The 24,977-nt window shown below is 31.2% G+C and overlaps 2 protein-coding genes across 2 annotated transcripts in view; one reads left to right on the top strand and one right to left on the bottom strand.

The window, feature by feature from the left end:
* The window catches only part of LOC119631255 (nuclear migration protein nudC), a 30,086-nt gene that overhangs the window by 1,615 nt on the left and 3,494 nt on the right, over window positions 1–24,977 (top strand). The gene's annotated exons all lie outside the window — the stretch shown is intronic.
* LOC119631256 lies at window positions 4,965–9,878 on the bottom strand. The gene is made up of 4 exons (XM_038023305.1): window positions 9,684–9,878; window positions 5,861–6,271; window positions 5,232–5,760; window positions 4,965–5,118 (listed from the first exon to the last, which is right to left on the bottom strand). The coding sequence occupies exons 2-4, from the start codon at window positions 6,269–6,271 to the stop codon at window positions 5,090–5,092; spliced, it is 969 nt and encodes a 322-aa protein (XP_037879233.1). The 5' UTR covers window positions 9,684–9,878; the 3' UTR covers window positions 4,965–5,089.

Here is a 24,977-nt window from a genome sequence, read left to right as displayed (position 1 = left end):
AAATCAGTCAAATACAAATCTTTCTGAATTTTGACTGATTTTAATACTTACTAAAATAGCAACTACTTACAGTTGGCAATCCACTACCTTGTATTTAGAGGTCGTAAGTCTTCATTCTAATTCTAACTTCAGGATTTAATAACGAGTATAATAATATCTTTTTTATTTAATCGTATTTTATTTCCAAAATCAAATAAAAACACTATAGTGGGCCGCAGTCTTCCATTGAATACCCTATAACACGTCGCTTAATACAGTTATTCTTCAAATTAGGCCATATAACGATGAAAGTGTTCGAAAAAGTGATCCGACGTTGGCCTAAACTAAGCCGGTGTACCGAAATTCATCAAAATATTTCAAAAATAACGACCTTGTACGACCTTTGACTAAAGACCAATCCAAGACGGACAGATGGACAGACATGTCTAGATGAATTCAATACGTGATTCTGAATCGATGATTTCGTATTATTGCAATAAACGATGAGTATCGTTGCAATAAAAGGTGGGTCTATTTCAAGTCCCTCTGGGTGTTTTATATATCCACACAAACTTAATTCAGTTTCATACCCAAAGTAGTGTATGACATAAGAATTTCATACTAATTGATGATTAATTTTGTTTTACAATCAAAACTCGTTTTATGTAATGAATTTTGTATATCTACATTTTCATTGTTCATATTAAAAGCTAAACAAAATATATATTTTCAATGAACTCCTTATATTACGTCATATTTTGAAGAAATCTTACTATGGGAAAAATTTGCAATTTTTAAATATCGACAAACAATGATAAAAAAATAGCATATTCATGTACAATTAGATTGCGCTCGAAAAGTCATTTTCTCTTCTTTCGCCAACAGAGGACTTTATAGTATTTTTTGGCTTAAAGCGAATTTATAGTTAGACAAAGGAAAAAAAAAAAAAAAAGAAGGAATAATTTTCTCAACAACTGAGTCTTTATAAAAATTGCTATATTAATTTCTTATTTATTTATTTTTATTAATTTTCAAGAAAACGCGAAAAATAAAAATGTGTATTCAGCTTTTTCCGTTGTAGACATGTCCTTAAAATCTACAGGCGATATGTCAATTTTTCTGAACTGGAGAATCTTTACCACAGATATTTTATAGTTGGGCAGACGGACCGATAGACAGACGAACAGGACGAATATGCCTATGTTACTTCCGAGTTTGAAGTTAGCCAAGAGTTTGTACACTTTATCGAGTATTTGAAGTTTGCTTATGCGCGTTGAAAAAAAAATAAATAAAATAAAGTTTCATACATTATAGTACGTGGTAGTCATGGCGCCTTTTGTTCCATTTTTGTGCATGTACTACATGCACCACCTATACATTATATGTTCAAATTTTTGTACATTTATCTGCTATAGTTTATGAGTAATGAAAAAAAAAAAAACCAAATGTGTCCTCAGTTAGGCGTGCCTTGTGACTGAGTTGACCCATTTTCAATATCAACTTACATGTAGGCATTTCCAAGGTTTTTGCTAAATTTACAGTAGGCAGCTTCAATTTTGCAATCAGGAGAATGTTTATAGTTGACATTACACGGACGGACAGACGGGCCTGCCTTAAATCAATCCAAAATTGAATGCTGATCAAATACATGTAAACTTTGTACGGTCTCTGAAGGCTGCTTCTGGGTGTTGCAACATGAATATACCACGCATTTTTGCCGGTGACGGGTATAAAATTAGTGATACGAAATACTAAATGACTGAGCTCGCCTGAATATACATTCCAAACTTCACATGCAAAGAAGTCCTCCATCTGTTCGTATATAGTACGTGTATGAATGTTTTGACTCACTTTATTCTAAATAGAGATTGACAAGGGACTCGAACAAGCTAGCGTAGCAAATTTCATTAGAGTAGCTTGGAAATTGTAACGGATGCTAGGGTGACAGACCTTGCAACACTTGTATGAAACGTGGTGTAAAATACAAAAATATATAAGCTTCATATGAACAGTGGAGCAGTTAAGTGAATTACCAATTGGGAAAAAAAAATTTCACATAGATTAGTAAAAATATCAGACGGTGTCACTAAGGGAAAGCCAAAAAATACTAACATCCCTCAATGGTGGGCAAATAGATTTTCAAAGTATTTTAGGTGAGCCGACCAAATAGTCTGTTTCACGCTTGTCTATCAGATAGATGGTCTTAAATGATACACGCTATGCGGTACGGACCGTGAGTTACAGTTCTTTGACCATTGAAATTTGGTTACAAGGTCAACTTTATCTCCTCTTCTATAAACGAAGTCGCATGTAAAATATATTTAAACAAGATGGGACATAATCGGGCAAGGGCGCTTAATAAAAACCTTATACCACTTTGCCTATTATATTATATTCATGCAAAGGCATACTTTTCATGAAAGTCCACATATTGTTGGAATTCTTACATGTGGTTATATCCAACAAATACAGCTTAAAAACATACATTCGAATCTGTGAATACTTGTATTAATAAGTCATTTGCTAACAGCCCTTTTTGTAATTTTCTTTTGCCGCAGTTTTATTCCAAATGCAACTCTGAAAGAGAGATTGTTTTAACTTTAATAATTAACTTTTCTTTGGTAATCCTATTGGGGAATCTGGACGGTTAACTTGTGGAATTTGGGTGGTTTATATACCGTAGTTGTGGAATCTGTGCGGTTTATTTACCGTATTTGTGGAATCTGGGCGGTTTATTTACCGTATAACAACAAACACACCTTCAATCAGATTTCTATGTCAGTTTACTAATTATCTCTATAAAATATTAGCAATTATATCTTTTTACTATATGAAGATTGCGCTCTCATAGGCACAGCTATATGAAAGAATGTTCAAAAAATTGCCCTAGCCAAACCAAATGTTTCATACTAATACATACAGAGCAAGTTTTATTGAATAATTTTGAAATTGAAATTTTTATCATATAACGAGTTTTTAAAATAGGACGTTATATGGTAGGGAGAGGTCGAAAAAGTGAAACGATCGAAACCGTTTTCAATAGCCTTCGTTCGTGGGTCAAAGCACCTCTGTAACTTGAAAACAAATTTACATGGACCGACGTTAGACGAAGCTAAAGCCATAGATCGTTTTAGAAAATGATTCTGAATCTATCGGTGTAGTAAAAGATGAATCTATCTTAAGCCCTTCTCCGTACATACACACGTCCGTGCAAATTTAATGTCGCGTGTACTGCAATGCAAAGTGCAACATGTGATCATTTGATGTTCATCAGATGTCTGCATTTTTTTCTTAACCGACAATGGGTTTCTATCACACGCCTTTCCAGTGGCCAAGTTAATTAACTCATATAATTATTTTATATGCTCTAGCATCTGTCTTCTTTGGGAAGCTACTCTTTTTTTTTTTTAAAATAAAAATCAAGTATTGCAACTTTTTCGTTGGTAGAATTTATAAAATTTTTTTATTCTCTATTATTATATTATAGACTAATTTATTTAAACATATCACAGGGATAAATAAATATTTGCATTTTTTTATTAATTTAAATTTAATAAAATATATTAAGTCAAGTGTTAAGACAAATTTCTAAGAAAATATATTTAAAAAAGAACAACTGAAAGTTAAAAAAAAAAAAAAAAAAAACTTAAACAAATTAAGGAAAGCGACATTCATGACTTTGTGAATTTTTCTGAACTAAAATGATGATGTGTGTATGTATGTGCATACTTATAAAAGTGTGTTAAATGCTAAATAATTATTCAACAAATAGTTGAAATTTAAAACAACAATTCTAATAATGTTCAGCTCTGGCCGAACCTTTAATAACCACTACGAGAGTATATACGCGAAATGATATCGATATGCGAAATGCGGAAGGGATTTGGCTTTGATCCTTCAGTTTTCATAATATAATTTATATAATATAAGTCCATGTAAAGAAAACCGAAAAGATGAGTGCAAGATTTCTAGGTAAACTCTGGATATGCATATGCATCATGATGATGAAAATTCTTTGCGTTTCGTTTCTTGCTGTCTGCTTAATTACTTCATGTTCAGTTGGAGGCTGGCTGTCCATGAATTCTCCATAAATAAAATAACTTAAAGGTCTACGGCCCACAAGTAAATACCCTACACCACCATTTTGTTTAATACAGTTTTTCATATAACAACTTTTTAAAATAAGGTGTTATATGGGAAGTGGTCGAAAGAGTGATCCGAACCCAAGCAAGCATTTCCGATAGCTTTCGTCTTTGGGCCGAAACATGCCCCATTGTACTAAATTTTACTAAAATATTGTGATATGTAGGTTGAGCACAAGAAAACAAGACATAAGACACACGGACGGACAAGCTAAAATTAAAGGTGTGTGTATGCCAAATCCTTCTGCGTGTTGTTATATATATATTCGCGTAAATATACCGTTTTGCCACAAATGGTGTAGAGTGCAATGACTCAAATTGATTTATAAATCGTTAGCGCATGTAAGGTATTTACTGCAAGCACAACGGAAGAATAAAATTCGTTTAGCTTCTTACAAGTAATCGCGTATGGCTGGAATGTAATTATTCAATGACATAGACTTTATGTAGATAGAGACGACAAGTATTTTATGATATTGAATTAATTGATAAAATAAATAAAATATTTCTAAATTAAAGTAAGGATATAATTTAAAAAATTGTTTATACGTTAAAAAAAAATTGTTTTTTCATTTATCATTTATCTTATACATAAGTTATTTTTCTTTGTGTGTGTGTGTGTGTGTGTGTGTTTTTTTTTATGTAACTTACGATTGCCTCTAATGAATTTTTCGGACTTCTAATGAATGAATTTACTCTTAAAAGTAAAAAAATTTTTTTTTTTTTTTTATGTGTAAAAAAATGTTTTTTTCTTTTATACCACCAACGAAAAAGTATGGAAGTATGCCTGCCCTTGCTTGTTACGTTTGTAACCACCGCCCTAAGGTGGATATATCTTAATTCTTTTTTTTTTTTTGTTTTTCTATTTGTTTTTTTTTTTCTTTTTTTTTGTCAATACTCTTCAAGTTTTTTCGAAGGACCGAAACAAGTTCTTTGTAGATTTACATGTGCTCGTCCTTATAATATCGTTAACTTTGAGGCATTTCTCGGGCACGCACTAAAATAAAAAAAAAATTAATATTATTTTTATTTTTTTTTATCTACTGTTAATTTGTATTTTTCTTTATTTAATTTTTTTTTATTAATTTTTTTAAATTTTTTTTAACTTACTTTCACAAGCATAAACCATACCCATTATAAGTAGCAGAAATATAATGCTCATGCTCGTTATTAATACCGTTACTTGACGGCCGCGATCACAGAGACCTTTTTTTGTTTTTTTATTGACTCCCGTCTCAAAATTAATCATTGTGAAATGCATCGAACTGGCTATCGAGACGGTATCCAAATCTTTGGTTTTAATAAAATTTAAATTAGGATCCACATCGATAAGACATTTTTCGTTTCGTTGCGCTGTTAGTGTCGGTTCTTCTTGATCTTCCTTCTCTTTATCTAACTCTATCGTAGCCAATTGGTAGTCACCTTGTTTCGAAGCTTGTACCAAATTTGCTTTATAGCTAGAAGTTATCGACGATTTCATATCTAACATATTCGTTTCATTTATGAGTTTAGGTGATTGATTTATTGATTTTGTTTGCTGCGGCATCGGAGCGCTCACTTGCTTTTCTTGCTTTTTATGTATCTCGGCAAAGCGTTCTAAATTCGCTGCTGTCAAGAGCAGAGAACCTGAAGCGCCGCTCTAAAAGAAGATTATTATGTAATTAAACAAAAAAAAAAAAAAAAAAAAAAAAATGAATAAATATCGATCGATGCTTGAAATGCTTTAAATTAAATCATACTCTTGTACTACTATTGCTATCACTGCTACCCTGTGATGATCTTGAACCTCTTTTGTTGTTTGCTGCCAATACTGTAGCAGAAATTACTGCATTTGAACCAATCATACCGCTCTCATTCCTCTTACTATAAACGTTGTCGATGACTCCTACTCGATTATTATTATTATACGTTTTATTGCTATTGATTGGCTGTTGATAGTGATGAGCAGGATGCTGCTGCAGTTGTATCTGAAGCTGACGTTGTTGATAATGATTGATATGTGTAGGTTGGATCGTTGCATTAAATGATTGCTTTTTTTGCTTTATATGCATGTTTTTATTGCGCTCCGTCGATGATATTGACGACGCTGCCGATGATGAGGTTGTCGATGGCGACAATGAAGCACGAGGTATATGCCAATAATCATTCATCTTATTAAAGTGCCAAAAAAAGAAAGAAAAAAAATCAAAAATAAAATGATAATTTTTCCCTTTTCCTGCTGCTTTACTTATAATCTTAAATAATATAAATAAGAAATTTAGAATTGCTTTTTAGCCGAGAAAGAGTTTGTAAGCAGTAAGCATGTCCCGGGAAACCACAGAAAACTTTGTATCGATGCATATATGAAGCTGCTGTGTAACTCTTTATGATTGAAAAACTTGACCGAAAAATAATTAAATAGGTCTTCTTGTCGTTGCCTTTCCTATTCGACTTGCCTTTGCAAAGACAAAGTCTAAAAATTTCGTGTTTAGCAAAAATGTTCACAAGAAACATTTATTACTCTTTTAATTGTTCTCTACTTTTGGCCATTTGATTGATGAATCCAGGTCACATTCTTTTTATTACCAATAGAATTATCAATGCCTTGCGTACGCCGTCTATCTATCTATCAAAATGGATTAATTTCATCTACTTTTCAATGGTATTGTTACACTCCTTATGAATGAAGATTATATAACCTGAAATTTGGCGCAAATATACTCCTTGATCGATTAGGAATTCAAATCCATGAGATGAGTATGAGAACTGAACAGAGATTGTTCTTATTTTTATCTATAACTTTCGATCCAGTGAATGTATGGCCGGAAAGCTGTCATCAAGATTATAATCGTTAAAATCAACGGAATTTTTGCTCCAGAAAAAAATCTGTATAGATTTACTTATACGCTGGCAGTTTAACAGTTAAACATTTCACTTTGCATGTGTACTTACTTCCCTTTACGTTTAAACTCACCGATCGACATTTTGGTGACTAGATCGCATAGAAAAAAATTAATTGTCGGCGCTTAAATAAAAGTGATCACAAAAATTGTGAAAATTTATTATATTGATTTATTTGTGTTCGCTGTTGTGATGCAAAATTGCGAAAACTTGAGTCCGCCTAGTAGGCATACGGAAAAAGCAAACTGCCGAATAATTAAAACGAGGAATTTGCCGTCAATTCAATCAATATTCTCTCAAAAGACTAACCAATCTATTCAAGTACAAAAAATAACAATATTTTGCTAGTCAGTCGTTAATTCATACTTGTCATGTAACTACCGAATTTTATATAAAATAAAAGCTAATCTATTTTTAGAAATACATATAAAATAACAGATCTTGAACTTTACAGATAATATAGTAAGATAGACGGTACGATACAGTGCTGTTGTGTTCAAAAAATAATCATTCAGCAAATCATATGTAAAATATTTGAAAATTTTCATTGCTCGAGATTATGAAAATTATTTTCCCAATAGCATTACATTTCCAGATGCCTAAAAAGAATTTCATTTGGTGTGCTTGAATTCTGAATGGCATGCATAGCTTCGTGTGTACACTTTCCTAATATAAGTTAACAGTTGAACTTTATCTCATTTGTTAACTAACAGATACAGTTATTTGCTATGCATGGATTTCGTTTTACTTTCCCATATTTATTTAATCTCCACAGATAATATGCTAAGTATATCTGCCTATGAAAATGTTCGATAGATTGGTGAGGTTTCTTCGTCGACACGTAATTATTCTCATAGTATTTTGATTTTTTTTATTCATTTTTCTTTTCCTCGCTCTTCCAACAACTAAGAGGATTTCCTCACAACAGCGCGACGGTGTTGATGATTACGAAAGTTTATTGATGGGGGAGTATGAAAGAAGGTTTACTTATATCTTATTATTGTTATTATTAGTATAATGAATCAAGAATGACTTGAGCGAGATACATGTTTTAGTATATCAATCGATTTAATCAATTGTCTTTTTAACAAGTCAAAATTTCCGAAATATGAAGCCGCGAGTAAGAATCTAAAGCTAAAGCTTTGTATATGTGTGAGCAAGCACGATGGTAATCAGGAACAATCATAGGATTGTAGTAGATGGAGAAGCCAGAAAAAGAATATGAAATACTCAGTTTGTAAGACTCTAGCATTTCATATGTTTGTCATCTTTGTTGCTTTGATAGGAGGATAGATGAGCTGAAAGGCAAAATATGGTACGGCACGATCGGTATGTTAAATTTCATTGAAATATCTCACAAATTCTGAGCTGTAAGTTGACCACAAAAGAGGGAAAGAGACACACACACACACACACACACACACACACACACACACACACAGAGAGAGAGAGAGAGACATAGAAGGTTAGATCGGTGCAAAATGTGACTCTGAATCGTTGGGTTAAAAAAAAGTGGGTGGGTCTATCTCAAATCCTTCTTGGTCTTACATACATCCGCACGAACTTAATGCATCCTTGTGCCACAAACGCTGTGGGTTATACAAATTTAAAAAGTCTCTCTCTCTCTCTTTCTCGCTCTAAAGAAGGTTTTTAAGATATTTTTTCATTTTTTTTCATTTTTTTTTTTTTTTTTTTTTTATTATTGTGACCGACATTTTAGACCGGTTTTTAATAAGTTTTTGAGCTGAGCTTAACAATCCTGACAATAAGAAAGACAGGCTGACTGATGGATGGACAGTAGGACATAAGGACATTATTTAATTGAGAAGCAATCTTGAGTTGATTTCTTTCGAAATACTTCTTCAAGACTCTTACTTGCAGTTTCTGTGAACGGAAGGATGACTCTAACCCATATTCATAGGTTTTTCGTGAGGTGTAGTTAGCAAAATTGCAAAAGTTTTTTTTTTCCCTTTTTGGTTGACCAAAGCAAAAGTTTTTAAATTAAAGCTTGTCTGAGATCCTTCGCGATGGCGAGATTAAAAACAATAAACTACAAAAAAAAAAAATAATAATAATCAAAGTCGTTAAATAATGTTTATGTTACGTTTTTTTTAATCATAATTGATTTTTAACAAAGAAAAAAAAAGTTTTTCAAAAGATGTACGAAAAGAATTACGTTTTCTCTTATTCTTCTTGTTTCATTTTTTATCCATTATTTCAAAAATGATGTTGCAAATGCAAACTTTTGGTTAGCATTGCTGCGAAATATAAACAAACGCAAGCCTTTTTTTTTTTTCTTAATTTGTTTTATTTATTGTGTGAAAATTCTGATTAATTTTAATATGTATTTTATTTACGTTCGTTAATTTAAAAGACAAAAAAAAAAAAAAAAAAAAATTGAAAGAAAAAAAAAAAAGAAAAGATTTTATGCATTATGTTATTAGCACTACGTTAGTCATCGTTTTGCATTTATGTATGTCGACAATGTGTGTGTGTGTGTGTGTGTGTACGCGAAGATTAAGCATATGTGTGTGCGTCTCTTTAAAAAAAACAACGAACCGTTATATGTCGGTGTTTAATAGCATAGTTAGTTTTTTATACATATATATGAATCTAAAAATTTTTTTGTTAATTTTGTAATTTTTTTTTTTGCTCTATAATAATGTCTTTATATGAACTTACTGTCGTTAGAAATAATTAGAAAAAAATTCTGATATATAATAAATAAGTAAATTTTTTATTTTTTTTATTTTATTTTTTTTTTTTCAAATGCTTTCGTGATTATGGAAAAAATCTCGTTTTATTATCCTTTTTTTTTTTTTATTTAGTATTTATTGTATGTATATATTTTTACGTTTTTAACAACAACAACACTTGGACGTTTTTAAAAAAAAGAAAAAACGTTTTCGTGATTTTTGTTTATAAACTTGAGTTTGGTTCTAAGCTAAACTTTCAATTTTTTTTGTATTTTTTTTATTGAACCACTGCTACAACCAAGTAGAACCGATCTATCCAACATCGAGAATCAAACTAAAAGCATTCAGTTCAGAGCAAAACCTGTACATGCAATAATTTATTATTGTTTTACCAGCGAGTTGCTTGTTTGGCTTCTATTTCGTAGGTAGGTACACATGAAACTTTATGTGTTCTTATAAAACGCATATGTATATGTATAATACATATATATATATATATATCTATGCAGATGTATAGATTTATTTATGCATCTATGTATATATGTATGTATATATGTATATATATATATATATGTATGTATATATGTACGCATGTATATTGTATGGTAATTCTCTTCTCATTGTTTTAAATTTAGTTGTTAGTTGTGATTGCTACCGCGTCAAAGGTAGATCGGATTGGCTTGGATAGATGAGTATTTCTTTAATAATGTCGTTCGTTTTTTTGTTTATTTGTAATTTACTGCAAAAGATGCTGGGGTGACGTTGACAGAGCGATGGTTATTTGGTTATTGATGTTGTTTTCATGTGTGAGATTGTTTGGATCTATTGTCAACAGGTTGTTGCTTTTGCTTTCGTTTCTTTTTTTTTTTTTTTTTTTTTTTTTTTGTATTTTTTTTTATTTTTTTTTATTTTTTTTTTTTTTTTGAAAATCATCCTACATTTAACACTTACAATCGGAATCTTTAATGATTTAATATATTGAGCAATGCACGATTTATTTTCATGTTCATTTTTGTTGTTGTTATTATTCTTCCTACTTTTATGCTATAATATTAAAAATGTACTTAAATAATTGATTTTTTACTTTGACGTGCATGCAGTTCGAAGTCGTTTATCCATTCATTTATTTTTTACCTTTTAGAAAGCTCTTCAAAGCAATAGTTTTTGAAAAGATTCTTAAAAATTGTATAAGCATTTTAATGCTTTTAATTGTGTGCATATAGTTAAAAAAATGATTAGATAATAATGCCCTTCTTATGTCCCATACATACTTTACGCGGAACATATTCAGTCAATTACGATGAGTCTCTGCAAGCCGCCTGTCTGTTTACTATAATAGTATTTTGTTTCCTATGCAATAATTTTTCGTCTGTTCGATATGAATGCAATTAAGAGGAAAATCTGTTGCCCGTCACCTTGGTAAAGCAATTAATTTTCCTCTTGCTCTTTTAAGTTGATTCAAGAAATTTTTGTTTAATTATTCCTTTTTTTTACTTTAATTGTATTACTTAGAAGATAAGATCTCAACAACTTGAAACCCTAAGTTTGATCACTATGCGATTGCGTATAGAATTAAGTAAACCGTGACTTACGATTCCAGTTTAGAATTACATTGTTAAACTGAGAATTATCAATAGTTTTCTTCAAAGTGTACTAAAACAAGTAAAAACACTATAGTGGACAAGGACCGATCACGCTGTAAGGCTATTCGTTTGACGCCTTTTTTAATTGAGGCGTTATATGGATAGTGATTGATAAAGTGCCGCGTTCGCTCTTGGTGTAGCAAATATCATCAAAATATGTCAAAAAATTACGATTTGTACTGCAATGCGATTGTAAGGTGTTACCTCTACGCGATTATATGTAAGGAAACCATTTTTTCCCCTACGGAAAATCGATCCCTTTGCCAGCTATTAGGCGCCAAGTAAAACTCTCTTCTTGTTGAAACTAGATTTCAAAATACGTGAGAGTGCCTTATGATTTTTCTTTTTCACCCCCCTTTCAATCAATCAATCAATGCGCTTTTAAGGGAACGCAACAAATCGAAAAAACTTAAAACATATATCGGTAGAAGTGAAAGTTCGCAAATTTATTTCCCTGCTCCTTTTTGCTGTCCGTGCGTATATGATTTGTGATTGAAACACTTCATTGCAGTTAAATTATATGCTTTTCTCTCACTAATATATATTTTTTGCATAAACTTAGTTAAATTATTGTGATAGAATTTTTATAATTTTCTTTTCTTTTTTTTTAAATTAATTTTATTTTTTTTAAAATATGATTTTTTTCTTTCGATCAGTTGTTTTCTTTTCTTTCGTCTGTTAATTAATAATTAACTGAAAGTAAACAGTTCGAGTATAACGGAGTGACGTGAAACAGATTTGCTTCTAATCAAAAATTAATTTTTATTAAAAGCGCTCCCCCTCCCTTATCATAAAATTTTTACCTATATTCATCGACACTTTATTAACCCCTTCCAATCAATGGTTAACATGAAAGAGACAGCTTTTCCAACTATAATGACGGAACTTTATTTTTTCGCCGGTAGATATATATGTCAGAGAAGAAAAGTAAGTTAACCCGTGAAAGACTGTAGGAGAAAAATTTTTCGTATGCATTGGCTGCATGTTTTGTATAGAATGTCACACGTAGGTAGGGCGTCCGGAATCCAACTGTCTTTTCTCGATCCATCTTTTTTACTCTCCTCTTGTAAACTGAGTCCTGACTGCTTGGGTGCGGTCCTTCAGGGAGTACTCGTGGTGGTTGTGGTTGGCAAGTTCCTAGCCAAAGTAGAACAATTGGAGTGCAGCTAGGCCAGAGTGGGGTTTATTGTTCCATACACAATAAACCGTTCTGGACTCTGGTGTTGTTTAGGCCCCTACTCTGTGGGGATTGTCTTACTCGCCAGGGGGCGTGATACGCTTAAAGTGGCTTGGGCCACCGTGCGGTTAAGCCTTTCAGGCAGGAACCCACGTTAAACCCTTGCTACAAATTCTGTAAACCGTGCATCAAAACCAGTTTTAATTCTGATATTTGGTTAATCCTTTTAGCAGATAACTTTCTAGTGCATCGCCCATCGCATGAAGCTACTTTACTTTATGACATCTGGATGAATCTGTATTTTGGGCTTGGACGTTTGAACAAGACGTTCAGATAGTCCTAATTTTATAAAAAATGCCGATAAGAAGGAGGATATAATTGAATACGATAATCATGAATATTTTAAAAACAAGGAAAAAATATTTCCCCTGACGCAGTTAAAGGATTAAGGAAAAAGAAGTGTATATAAATGGAATCGAGAAGGTCAGATTAAAGTTCTTAGAATGTTGCTCTTTGTCAAATCTGCATATACATATATATACATATATATATATATATATATATATATCGCTTAACAGTTATGAGCAGCTAAAATTCAACTCTTAATTAATTTTTATGTAGAAAAATCTCTTTTCAATTCGCCTAACGTATTTAACTTTTGTTTAATGTACAATAAAAAAACTTGAAATAAAACTTTCATTTGGTAGCTAGTAAAATACAGAATGCCAACGTCCGATAGGGGTTAATGATACTTTTTTTTTTTTTTCTCTTAAATATATGTATACACTACTCGAACTTCATTGTTGTATTTAAAAACAAACAAAAAAAAAAAAAAAAAAAAAGACTTGTTTTGAGATATGTATTCTTTTTAAGCTCTAAGCCCCCACTTCATGACGAAGATGATCGTCTACAATTGTAACATGTAATTAATCATAATACTCTTTGTTTTTGAACCGCTTACTACACAGCTATGATGTTTCCATGCTAAGCGTTAGAAAAGAAAAACAAAAAAAAAAAAAAAAATACATAAGAAAAAGTTTGCAACGAATCTTGGAGGCTCTTTAAAAACGAGATCCACTATATTCACCTCAGATAGCCGTTGAACTGAAATTGAGATGTGAATTGAATGCTCATTGGAATTGAGTTGAAATTGATTTAAAAAAACATACATATTATATACACATATATATATATATATATATATATATTATAGATATATGCATATTATTATTGGTGCTAGCATTTAAGGCTTATCGGCTAGATTGAAAACTCTATCGTACTTGAGATTTGAACCCACGACCATTGAGAACCTTTGCCTATTCGGCCATTAAGGCGGATGAAAAAAAAAAATAAAAAACAAAACAAAATTTGTAAAATATAAATATTAGTTACATTATTGTCTACATAATTCATGCATATAGTTGATGGATGAACTTCGATTTAAATCGGAATTTTTGACATAGTTAAACCAATGAGACGGACAAATTATATGCCATTAATGAGTATAGGGTCTTAATGCGCTGATGATTTGTACCTGACACCGTTAGGTACTGAAATGTAATATTAGTGAAGGGGAAGAGTTTACCTTCCTTTCTTCGGTTTTGCTAAGAGCTTTTTTTCGCTTCTTTTTTTTTTTTTTTTTAAGTCGTATTTTGGAAAAGAAATCAAAACCTTTTAATTTATTTTTAATTGAGAAAAAGACAGCAGGCACCTTAAACGTCTAGCCGCTCGTATAAATTATTTAAATTTATGTTCAAAACACCTTGAGGTTCATGTCATTTATCTTTTATTATCGCTTGTGTTATGGTTTAGCGTACAATTTCTCATCAAAGAAAAAAAAAAAAAAAAAAAAATTATTTACTAAAAGGTTTCTGTTTTTATTTTCTAAGAAATTTCTAAATTTATTGATGGTTTTGATATTCAATTTTTTTTTTTTTTTCTATTTTTAAAAATTTCTCCTTTCAAACAATGACTTGCAGTGATTTATGCTGCTGCGCGCGATGTTGTGTTCCTATTTATTTACTTATTATTATTATTTTGCTTCCTATATATGAGAATTATTATAAATATTTATGTGCTAAGTGAGTCATATATATCATCAGCATTTTGCAAAAGCGTTTAATTTAATTTAACTACTCATTAAAATTTAAGATTTTTGATCATATTCTCATAATTTTACTCGATGGGGATGAGTAACTTGCAAAACATTCAGTATAAAAAATTTTAAAAATTCCAAAAAAAAAAAAATAATAATAATAATAAATAAATAAATACATAAATATTTATTTAATTATTAATTAGTATTTGCTTTTAATTTGTTTTCGAAGGTAAACATTTATTGTAATGTAATTGTAAACATCTTGCAATACTCCAATGTTCCAACTTCTTTTTAAAAAAAGAAACAAGAAAAAAAAAAAAAAAACTATTTATCATATCAGATGAAAATCGTGAACACTTGGCCAATAAAAGAGAACAGAATTTTATTGTAAACATCGATAAACAGAGTCGCCTTCAAACTTAACCTCTCCGGTCTCGTAGAGTTTTTAAATAATTCCTATGAGTTCTTCGAGTTCTATTTATAAAAAGCCTCTTAAATCTGGGATGGTTTACCCTTCCCCGTTCATGTTCAAAGTCAAAATATCGATTACAGAAAATTTCTGGGGTTGCGGAGGAAAAGAGAAGGGTGGTCTTAGCGTTCTTACTACGGATATATATTCCAATTTTTCTTATGGTTGTTCGATATTCGATTCAGTACAAGTCAATATATGGCCAGTTATATCTTTACGATGGAGGGCGATTTTGCCTTCGCTGCATCTTGGAATCTTATGTTGTGTGCCTTTTGCAGACATGGTTTAAGACTTTTCTCTTTCGATTGTTATTGTACTGAGAGTGAATTAATTATTAAGCCATCCCGTTATATATCTTTCGCGAAGGTGCAACAAGTACTCATCTTTAATATTGCGTCGATATTTTTACAAACTCAGACTTAGCGATTATCCCGAAAAAAAAAAAATTATACTACACTAAGCTTTCGTATGTCGTTGTCTTAATTAAAACGAATATCCTTGTTGGGAGCTATGTAAGATAAACACATATCTCTTCTACAAGAGAGATAGGTAATTTTATTGTTCTGGCAAATTACTTTTAATAGAAAGCAAATCTGATAACAATCGTTTGCATGAATGCGAGCCGAGCTAGCAAGGTAAGCGTTATATGGGAAGTGGTTGAAAAAATGGTCCAATGTGAATCAATATTAATAATGTTCGTCGTTGGGTGATGTCGGTGCACAAAAAGACGGACAGACATTTAGTCCAAAATCATTGTCTGAGTTGATCGGTTAAACAAAAAAAAGTACGTTTATCTTAAGTCCTTGTGGGTTTTGTATACATTCGCACAAACTTACGCATAATTTTCCATCACACAACTGCTGCACAATAAGATGTGAGCAGTGTACGTGTGGCTAAAAACCGACTACTAAGACAACATTGGTCCTAGAATTATCAGCTATATTTTGAGAGGTGTATTCAACCTAGCATTTTTGTAGAAACCCTTTCCCAGTTAGCTGATAATACTCTTCGCGTTTATTTCGTCATCGCTATCATCACCGTCATTATTAGATAATTCGATTAACTCAAGGCTTTAATCGACTTCTACCGGCTATTGATAATTGGAGAGATCCGAGAAAATATACAATCGTCGGCAATAATTTCTTGATTCGAAGGGATGCACATTGACGAATCAATTATACACGAATGAAATCCGTAGATAATTTTCAAAACAAAAAGTCTTACAATTAGATTTTAAAGGTCAGATTCACTTATTTTATCATTTATTATATGTAAAGGAATTTTTATGTCAAAATTCATTGTCGGATGCTGCATTAGTTATCCATTCTAACATATCATTAGTTTCATTATATATTTTATAAGTAGTATCAGAAGGAAAATAATTCTATCGAATCTCATTTGATTTAATGCTTACTTAATTTTATTTATGAGTATTATTTATATTTAACTATGTATCATAGGATGTAAAAAAAAAAAAAAAAACAAAAAAGAAAAAACGCTTAACTTTATAACACAAAATAATGTTGTTTTCGAAAAATTTTCAAAAATTTCTTGATGTTGATGCATGCACCCACTCACTCACTCACTCACTCACTCACTCACTCACTCACTTCACTCTCTTCTCACAATTTTCGAAAAAAGTAAAGTTGCTGCGAACAACATTCTCTCTTAAGAATCGTTTTGAGAACTAGTTTTCAAATTTTTATTTCAATCACAAGTGTGTGTAACTTAATGCAATTTTGTTGTTGGTGTAGTACAGACCTACAAATTATTTATAATTCTATTTAATTTCAATTTACATTTCACGTTAAAGATTTTTCAATAACAATGAACCAAGAGAAATACCAGCTACAAAAGAAGTTAAGTATGTTTTTAAGGAAAAAAAAAAAGAAAAAAAAAGAAAAAAAAAAAAAAGTTCACATACAAATATAGTGACGTAACGACGTTATAAACTAATCATAATAATAATAATGATTATAATAATGATAAGAGACTGCTACCGACCATTCACGGAGCAACGACCGCTGCATTGAAACTTGTTCTTCATTATAAAAAATACACTAATAATAATAATAATAATATTAATAATAATAATATAAACAAATATTTATATATATATATATACAAATATTTATATATTTATATATATTTATATATAAAAGAAAATCAAATTAATATAAGATTTTGGTGGCATCAGAGATATTTTTGTTTAAAGATTTGCAAAAATATTTTGCAAAGCTGAAGGTTTTAGAAACTATCAAGACAATGTTAATTGTCGTTTCGTCCGACATCTTTACACGTTTGCACTGAAATGGTAAGAAGCAAAAAAAAAAAAAAAAAAAAGGAAAAGGAAAAGAAAAAGAAAAAGAAAAGGAAGCTGTATTACGTTCGACGTAAGTCGCACCTCTTAAGCTTCGCTAACACTTGCTGCACAATATTGGATCGCGAGACAAATTGAAGATACATTCTCCTGATATATCTATGCATACATACATACATACATACATACATACATATCGTAGCGCGTAAATATTTGACATCACACTTTGTCGGTAATAGTACCGAGTAAAAATCACATTCACATGTTTCTCCTTGACTTGGACTTAATTTTGACCTTCGTATTTGACATCGATATTCTTACTGAGGAAAAGTTTTAGATAGTCACCTTAAAATTGTAAATTAAAAGTGTTTTGTTACCATAAAAAAGTAATCAGCTCTCTGTTTGATCAATTTGATCAGTCAGTGCAGAGACTGACTGGCTTAACTCATTTGTTTACATAACAATAACAAAAATAATTGAAAGAAACATGAAATCAAATGACTTTTTCGGAACAATACACAGACAGACAGGCAGACAGACAGACAGACAGATAGACAGATAGACAGATAGACAGACAGACAGACAGACAGACAGATAGATAGATAGACAGACAGTCGGACGGACAGACAGACAAACAGACGGATATCGTTAACAATATACGTCTATGGCCTTTTTTTTGAATTTTACAAAGATTCCGCCTGCGTGGCCGAGTAGGCGAGAGTCTCGACTAGCAACTCAGTGGTCGTGACTCTGTGGCTTCAAATCTCAAGTGCAGTAGAGTTTTTAATAAAGTCGAAAGCCTTAGATGCTGCTAGTGCTTTTTAAGACTTTAGTCTTAAAATTTATCCTTTGGCTATAATAATAATAATAATAATAATAATAGAAACATTCCCATTACGATTGATCAAACTTTAACCCAAGAAGTATTAAGAACGTGATATTAATGCTTGTTTTAATTTAAAAAAAATATTTACGGTCGTGTATATAATGTTGGAAATCCTTTTATTTTATTTTAATTTTTTGTATTTTTTTTGGCGACTTTTACTTATATTGCAAAAGATGTTTAAATATCTACAGTAAATTTCTTTTATCTATCTGCGGTAGAAGGTATTATTTTGTTCTCATTCTTTTTGTGAAGTCGCCGCAGTTGGGAAAATAGCAATAAGAAGTTAAAAATTTGTGCACGAATATTCTTTGGTCGAATAAAAACTGACCTACAGATGGAAACTGGCAGCAGATTTTAGACTGAGATAGCCTCGCAAAAAATTTCAACTATAACTTCTCTGATTTTGTGAAGATGTTTCCGAAGATCTGTTGCTTACCCACATGTCCGATCTAAAAAAAAAAGGGGTTGCAATCATCCCTTTTGATAGAGATAAGTGCATGCAAAATAATGGTATTTCTAGTGTTAATTACGACGATTGATATGTGATTGCAGCTACAGTGAGTACTCGCTCAGTAAAGGGCATAACACTTACAGATCAGAAAATAAATAAAGTTCCCCCAGATTGCCTTCTTTCTCTTTTCCCACTTCTTTCTGATCCTCGTATGAGGATCTGATGCGTCACACATACGTGGCACATATAAAAGCGTTTTATTCCATTTTTAGCGGATCGTAGACTAAGAATGGAGATCAGGCTGCAATTTAAGTTAACAATCGGGCTTAAACTATTGATGAAAATGAAATATTTCTGCGATTTTTCGTTCCTCTGTCTCTTTATTCAAATTTTCAATTAATGCGATCATGGGCGAATGGGACTCTTGTTCAAAGTTCAAGATTTGCACTGCACCACAACAACAAGAGAAAAATGTACGCAAACTTTTTCGAGAGATGCATACGAAACGAGGAGTAGCCTTCGAGTTGCTCCTACTCGTTGCTAAATGAGACAATGGCGTTACTGTATATTTGCGTAAATTCTGCGATGCATTCTTTATAGGGCTTAGTTATTAGTTGATTTGATATTTTCATCGATCACTAGTAAATAGTTGCCAGTAAAAATGTGATACGAGACGTTATCAATTCCTATTTTTCAAGAATTCCATTCTATTAGCTATGGACCAGGCGTTCATTATACATTTTTTCGTAACATTTTTGCAACGTGTTGTCAAAGTCTCACTTTTAATTAAGAATACAAATGTCTATTGAGAGAACTCCGTCCGCATTGTGGATATATGGATTGATATTAATCCACTAATGGCAAAAAAAATCAAAAGTTGCCAAGCGCCGATATCTATAATCATGCTTGCCATTAATATTGATAAAAAAAAAGAATTCATAAAATTATAATAAAATCGTAAATCAAAAAATTAATGGGGAACGCGCTAACAAAAGCAAATAAGAAAATAATTTAATATCTTTTATTTTTTATTTTTATTTTTATTTTTTTTTTTTTACTCTAAGGAATGTCTGCCGATATAAATATGAATTAATTTGAGAAAATATTTTGACTAATAACTTTTTTTTATTAGGTTGAGGAGAGAGGAGAAGCAGAATAGTTATACCGCTGTACAGTGGAGCTAATATAAACATAAATCTTAATTGATTTATTTATATATTCGATGGATTTTTCTTTTCTTTTTTTTTTTCTTTTTAATTATCCAAAAAAAAAAAATCGCTTATCACTTGTATTAACCCAATTAACGATAATTCTTACGGTTGCAATTGGAATATGAAATCTTTTGTGCCAGGACCGTACCAATCAGAAGATTTATTAGACAATTCAAGTCCACTCACGACTGACTGCTTTCCTCTCGCTTAAGGCTAATCCATTTACACGTCAACGAATCGATGTCACAGTGGATCCAAGTCTACATTTCCTGACATCCCAGGATGTTTTTACAAAAATGTTATTATTCTATATAGTAGATCGCCGTCTAATATCGTCCACTTAGGTTACAATACAAATACAATTCTTATGGTCCTTGAATAATAAATGCCTTTTTCGCTTTTGTTTTGTTTTTTTTTTTTTTTTTTTTTTTTTTGTTTTTCACAAAAAATGTATAAAAACTTATCAACATATATTTGCTATCTACCTTTCCTCTTATGGACTTGATCGTTTTATTAGTTATTGGAGCTAAAAGTCTCATTACTTTATACATGTTATGCGAATATGACCACAGTGTTACTGCCACCCGTGTTGAAGGGGTGTTTCTACCGTATTATAACTAAATAAATAAAGTCCAATTGTGTCCATGGGAGTGGAGTGTCTTTTTGAGATTGTTGTGCTCACAAAAATACACACTTGAAAGCCCATAAATTTTATATTGGGTGTGATGATGAACGTGACATAGGTAATTGTATTATAGTCTCTCGTCTGTTGTACACACTTTCGGGCTTTTTTTCCGAGGCTGAAGAAATGAAAGTGAAAAAAGCTAATGTCATATTAAATAATTGCAATAAAAATTATTGATTTAATTCTTCTTCTTCTTCTCTTCTTTTATACTTTGTAAACTCGAAAAGTCTTTGAAGACACGTCTGCAGACCGCCTAATCTTCTGTGCCTCGTAAAAGTACCCTTTTAAAAGTAAAATAACATAACGTTACGTAACATGTACGATTTTAGTTTTCCTTCGTATTGAATCGTATTGAATCGTCTAAATTATTTATTTTGTAGGTTAGCGTAAGTTTTAAAATTAAGCTTCAACTGTCTCGACTCAATTGACTTTGCTTTTCCGCTTCGCTTCAATCCCTTTTCCCGCGAACTGTTATTAATCTTTCAGTTAATCGCCAGCTTCATGAGATTAGCTTACTTTGTAAACCATCGCCAGATAAAGTGTTTAGAGAGTTTCCATTGCCGACTGAATTTCGCAAATGCGTGATCTTCATGACAATAACATCAATAAAATATTGTAAGGTCTGTTGAAGCTACTAGAGTAACCAGGCTTGTATACGCTTTAAAAAACAACGGGACGATAATCTTAATTGCTAAAGTTCATTGGAAAATGGGGGGGTACTCGCACAATATAAAGTACCGATGTACGATTTTACTTTTCAGAAGCTCCGCAGTTACAGAAATAGGCAAAAGCTTTATAGTGGACCCCAGGATCCATCATTATCAATATCCTGTATATAATGTACGAAAAGTGGTCCATGGGCTAAAACATGCCGTTGCACCGAATTTCATCAAAATATATCTTGAAAATTGCGATTTGTTAGAAAACAAGACGGAACGGCAAACTTTGAATCACTTTCCGAATTGTGGTCGTCTCAAGTCCTTCTGGTTGGTAAATAGAAGAAAAATGCAATAATTTTTAATTAAGTTCCTCCATCTATCCAAAATTCGTATCAAAAGGATCAATACCTTCTTATTTGCGTTTTTTTGGGGAATTTGTTTTTTTTTTTTTTTTTTTTTTTTGTATTTTTTTCCTCTTGAATACTTTTGATTATAAAATATTTCACTTCGATGTCTCTTTAACGTTGAAAACCATTCATATGTGAGTGTCGAAAATGAATTTATTTGTATTTTATTGCTTTCAAAATGACTTTTCGTGCTATCGCAATGCAACCGTTAATCCGTTAATTATGTGGGAATGAAAAAACTGAACACATACAGATATGTGTATGTTTACTTAGTTTTAAGTAATTAATTATTATTACTATTGAAAACGAAATTCTATGTTAAACAGTATTTGGCAGACTTTTTGTTTGATTGTCACTGTCACTCGGTTAGAAACCGTTCTTTTTTTCGCCGCCTGGCTTTCAAAAATTTAAAAAAAATTAGAGGTTTTTACGCAAAAAAAAAAAAGACACAAACATGTGTTAATGTTCATGCATTTAATATGTGGTCTTATGGAAAGAAGGTCAGCGGATAGAGTCACTGGCCAAGTTATCATAATGTTCGGGTATATTGAAAAACCAATTTATATTTAGTTAAATGTTTGATTAGTAATTTTTTTTTTTTTTTTTTATCTCTTATATTATTTTTAATATTTTAATGTAGCAGTAGTGTAATAAGTAGTAACAAGATCAGATATTGCATATAAAAGCTCTTTAAAGAAATTTAGATAAGTGATTAATAAAAAAAAAAAAATCGACTTTATTTAGATGAAATTGTCTTCCCAGGAGTGCTGTTGATCAATTAATTCCCAGATAAAAATTTTAATCCATAAACTTGCTTGTTTAGTGCGAGGATGCGACGATTTAGGCCCATAAGTCTCGGTTTTTTACGTTCTCACAAGTGTTCCGCGCCCTCGTCTCGTCGTTTTTTTTTTTTTATTTTTTTTTTTTTAGACCACTTGAGGAAAAATGCAGAGATTTGTTCAAAAATTTTCCTAACCTAGGCCAGCTTGTATCACGCTTATATTTGCCATTTTGGGGGAAAAAAATGATCATGTTTTCAGATCGGATCTAAATTTCATTCAATGCATTCTTTTTTTTGTAATTGGGTTAACGTTGTTGGTATTCTGCCGAAGTAATCTTTTTTTTTTTTTTTTTTTTTTTTTTTTTCATAAACAAAAGGGCTTTGAGTCCGCATTAATTGTACGCTATCAACCAAGAGTCCAATAAACATGATCTTAGTTAAACAAATTCCCCTTAATGCCAATTTTGAAAAAATCGTAAGACGATATTCGTCAAATATCTCTCGTCGTTGTGTTTAGATATATTGAATAGGTCCTCGCTCGTCTTGACTAATTATTTTCGTATTTTAATATGATGGGGGTGGTGGCATCGTATTCGGCTCAAGCTACTACATGTAATTGTTATTATTAATATAATTATTATTATTATTATTATTTTTTTTTTTTTTACTAGAGGTTGAGTGACTTGATGAAATGACTGACAATCTAAGTGTGATTGACTACTGCAATTTATCTTATTAGTGACAAGGTCGCACAATGGTCTTTGCTTCGGTATCGTTATGAATTGTAAGCTGAAGAGACGTGGACGTCTATGTTACACGAATACATATTAGCTACTACTGTTGTTAATGACAAAAAAACAAAAAACAAAAAAAAAAAAACAAAAAAAGACAAAAGAAACTGTTTGGTAAATTAATTTTTTGTTTTTTTTGTTTTTTTTACACCACGTTTTTATACCTTTTGTCCTCAAAGTTTTTTTAACTTGTATCATCTCATTCTTAAAGATAATAACCAGAAATTAATTTCATTTTTATTGCATGCATTTTAATAATGCACTCTTACGGACTATGTGTTATCGCGAATATTAATTTCATCCGATAAACCAGTCAATCTTGATATTAAGTATTATCTAACCAGTAAATTACAGCAAAGTATCTTCGGTTCGGGTATCCGCTTCTTCATAGAGCGTAAAGTAAAGTGGCATCAATCGTTTATATTGAGTGAATTTCCTATCAAATGCTAATCACAAGAACATGCATACTTATATGTAACATGTAACTGCTACTGAGGCAATATAATCAACGATAGTTTTTCTGCACTGTCCAAATGAAGAGGTTCTTCTTATTACATTCCAAGAAATCGCATCAAATACCGAATCGTACCGAATTTCAAATGTATATTAAATGGAAATTTAAACCGTCTGAAATGCGGTAAGCAAAGGTGTTGTTGGTGGATTTGAGCCATTTTCAAATTCGAAGGCGATTTTGTTCATTTTTTGCTACAGATTGGTTCTGGACGTTCAAACTGTTTGAATCAAGAAAATTAAATTATGGCGCATTATAAAATTAGGTGTAGGCATGGCCGATATTTGAAATTTTTTTTGCATCTGCACTCTAGCATCTGCTGTGGTATGTGAGTTTGTGTGAAAGACTACGCAGGCGGACAGATGGACGGATACTTAAAACGAGATCCAGAACTTGATGCTTATCAGAAATATATATGATTGATGGGACTTTGAAGAGCTGGTTGCTAAAAATGTTTCATAAAAATGAATAAAATATGAATATACCCCTCATGATATCCGGAGAGATGAATATAATAATAATAATAATGATAAATTAACAGCAATGCGTCATTATTATTTACTTAAATGGGAATTTTGATGGAAACAACAATGTATCCTCTTCATGCAATCGTTAAAATATTATTAAAATGATATTAAACGTCATTTTTTTACACCTTAACTCGTCATCATTGATACTAAATTGTTACGAGTTTAAGTTAAACTATTTTAATTATTATAACGCCATTAACATTGCGCTTGATTGCCGGCGTTAAATAATCGATTCAATTATCTGTGAAATGTTGAGACAAAGAAACATTATATACCTTCGATTATATTACTTTAGTTCGATTTTTTTTTGCTTTTTTTTTTTTTTTCAAATTTTGATAATCATTTGTAAAATAAATAAAACATTTCAAGTGTGTCCGTTTACGAATCTGACGCCGCCTGTGTTTTAAGCGAGTTTTTACAACAAATTGATGCTGTAAGTTATAATACATTGTTTGCTTATTGGTGGTGACGGTAATAATGATGATCATGTTAAAGGAAGGAAGGGTGGAGGAGGGGGGTGTTGAAATTTATGTAAATAAAACGTGAGAGATATCACAGTCAATGAGCGCCATTAGTACATAGTAATAAAGAAATATTCGTAGAATTTTTGCAAAACTTTTTTTCATTCATTTTTAATAATTTCAACATTTTTTTTGTTTTT

Source organism: Glossina fuscipes, unplaced genomic scaffold (assembly GCF_014805625.2).
Source record: "Glossina fuscipes isolate IAEA_lab_2018 unplaced genomic scaffold, Yale_Gfus_2 1, whole genome shotgun sequence".
In the NCBI taxonomy this organism is placed as follows: Eukaryota; Metazoa; Arthropoda; class Insecta; order Diptera; family Glossinidae; genus Glossina; species Glossina fuscipes.
This window is presented reverse-complemented; position numbering and strand designations above follow the sequence as displayed.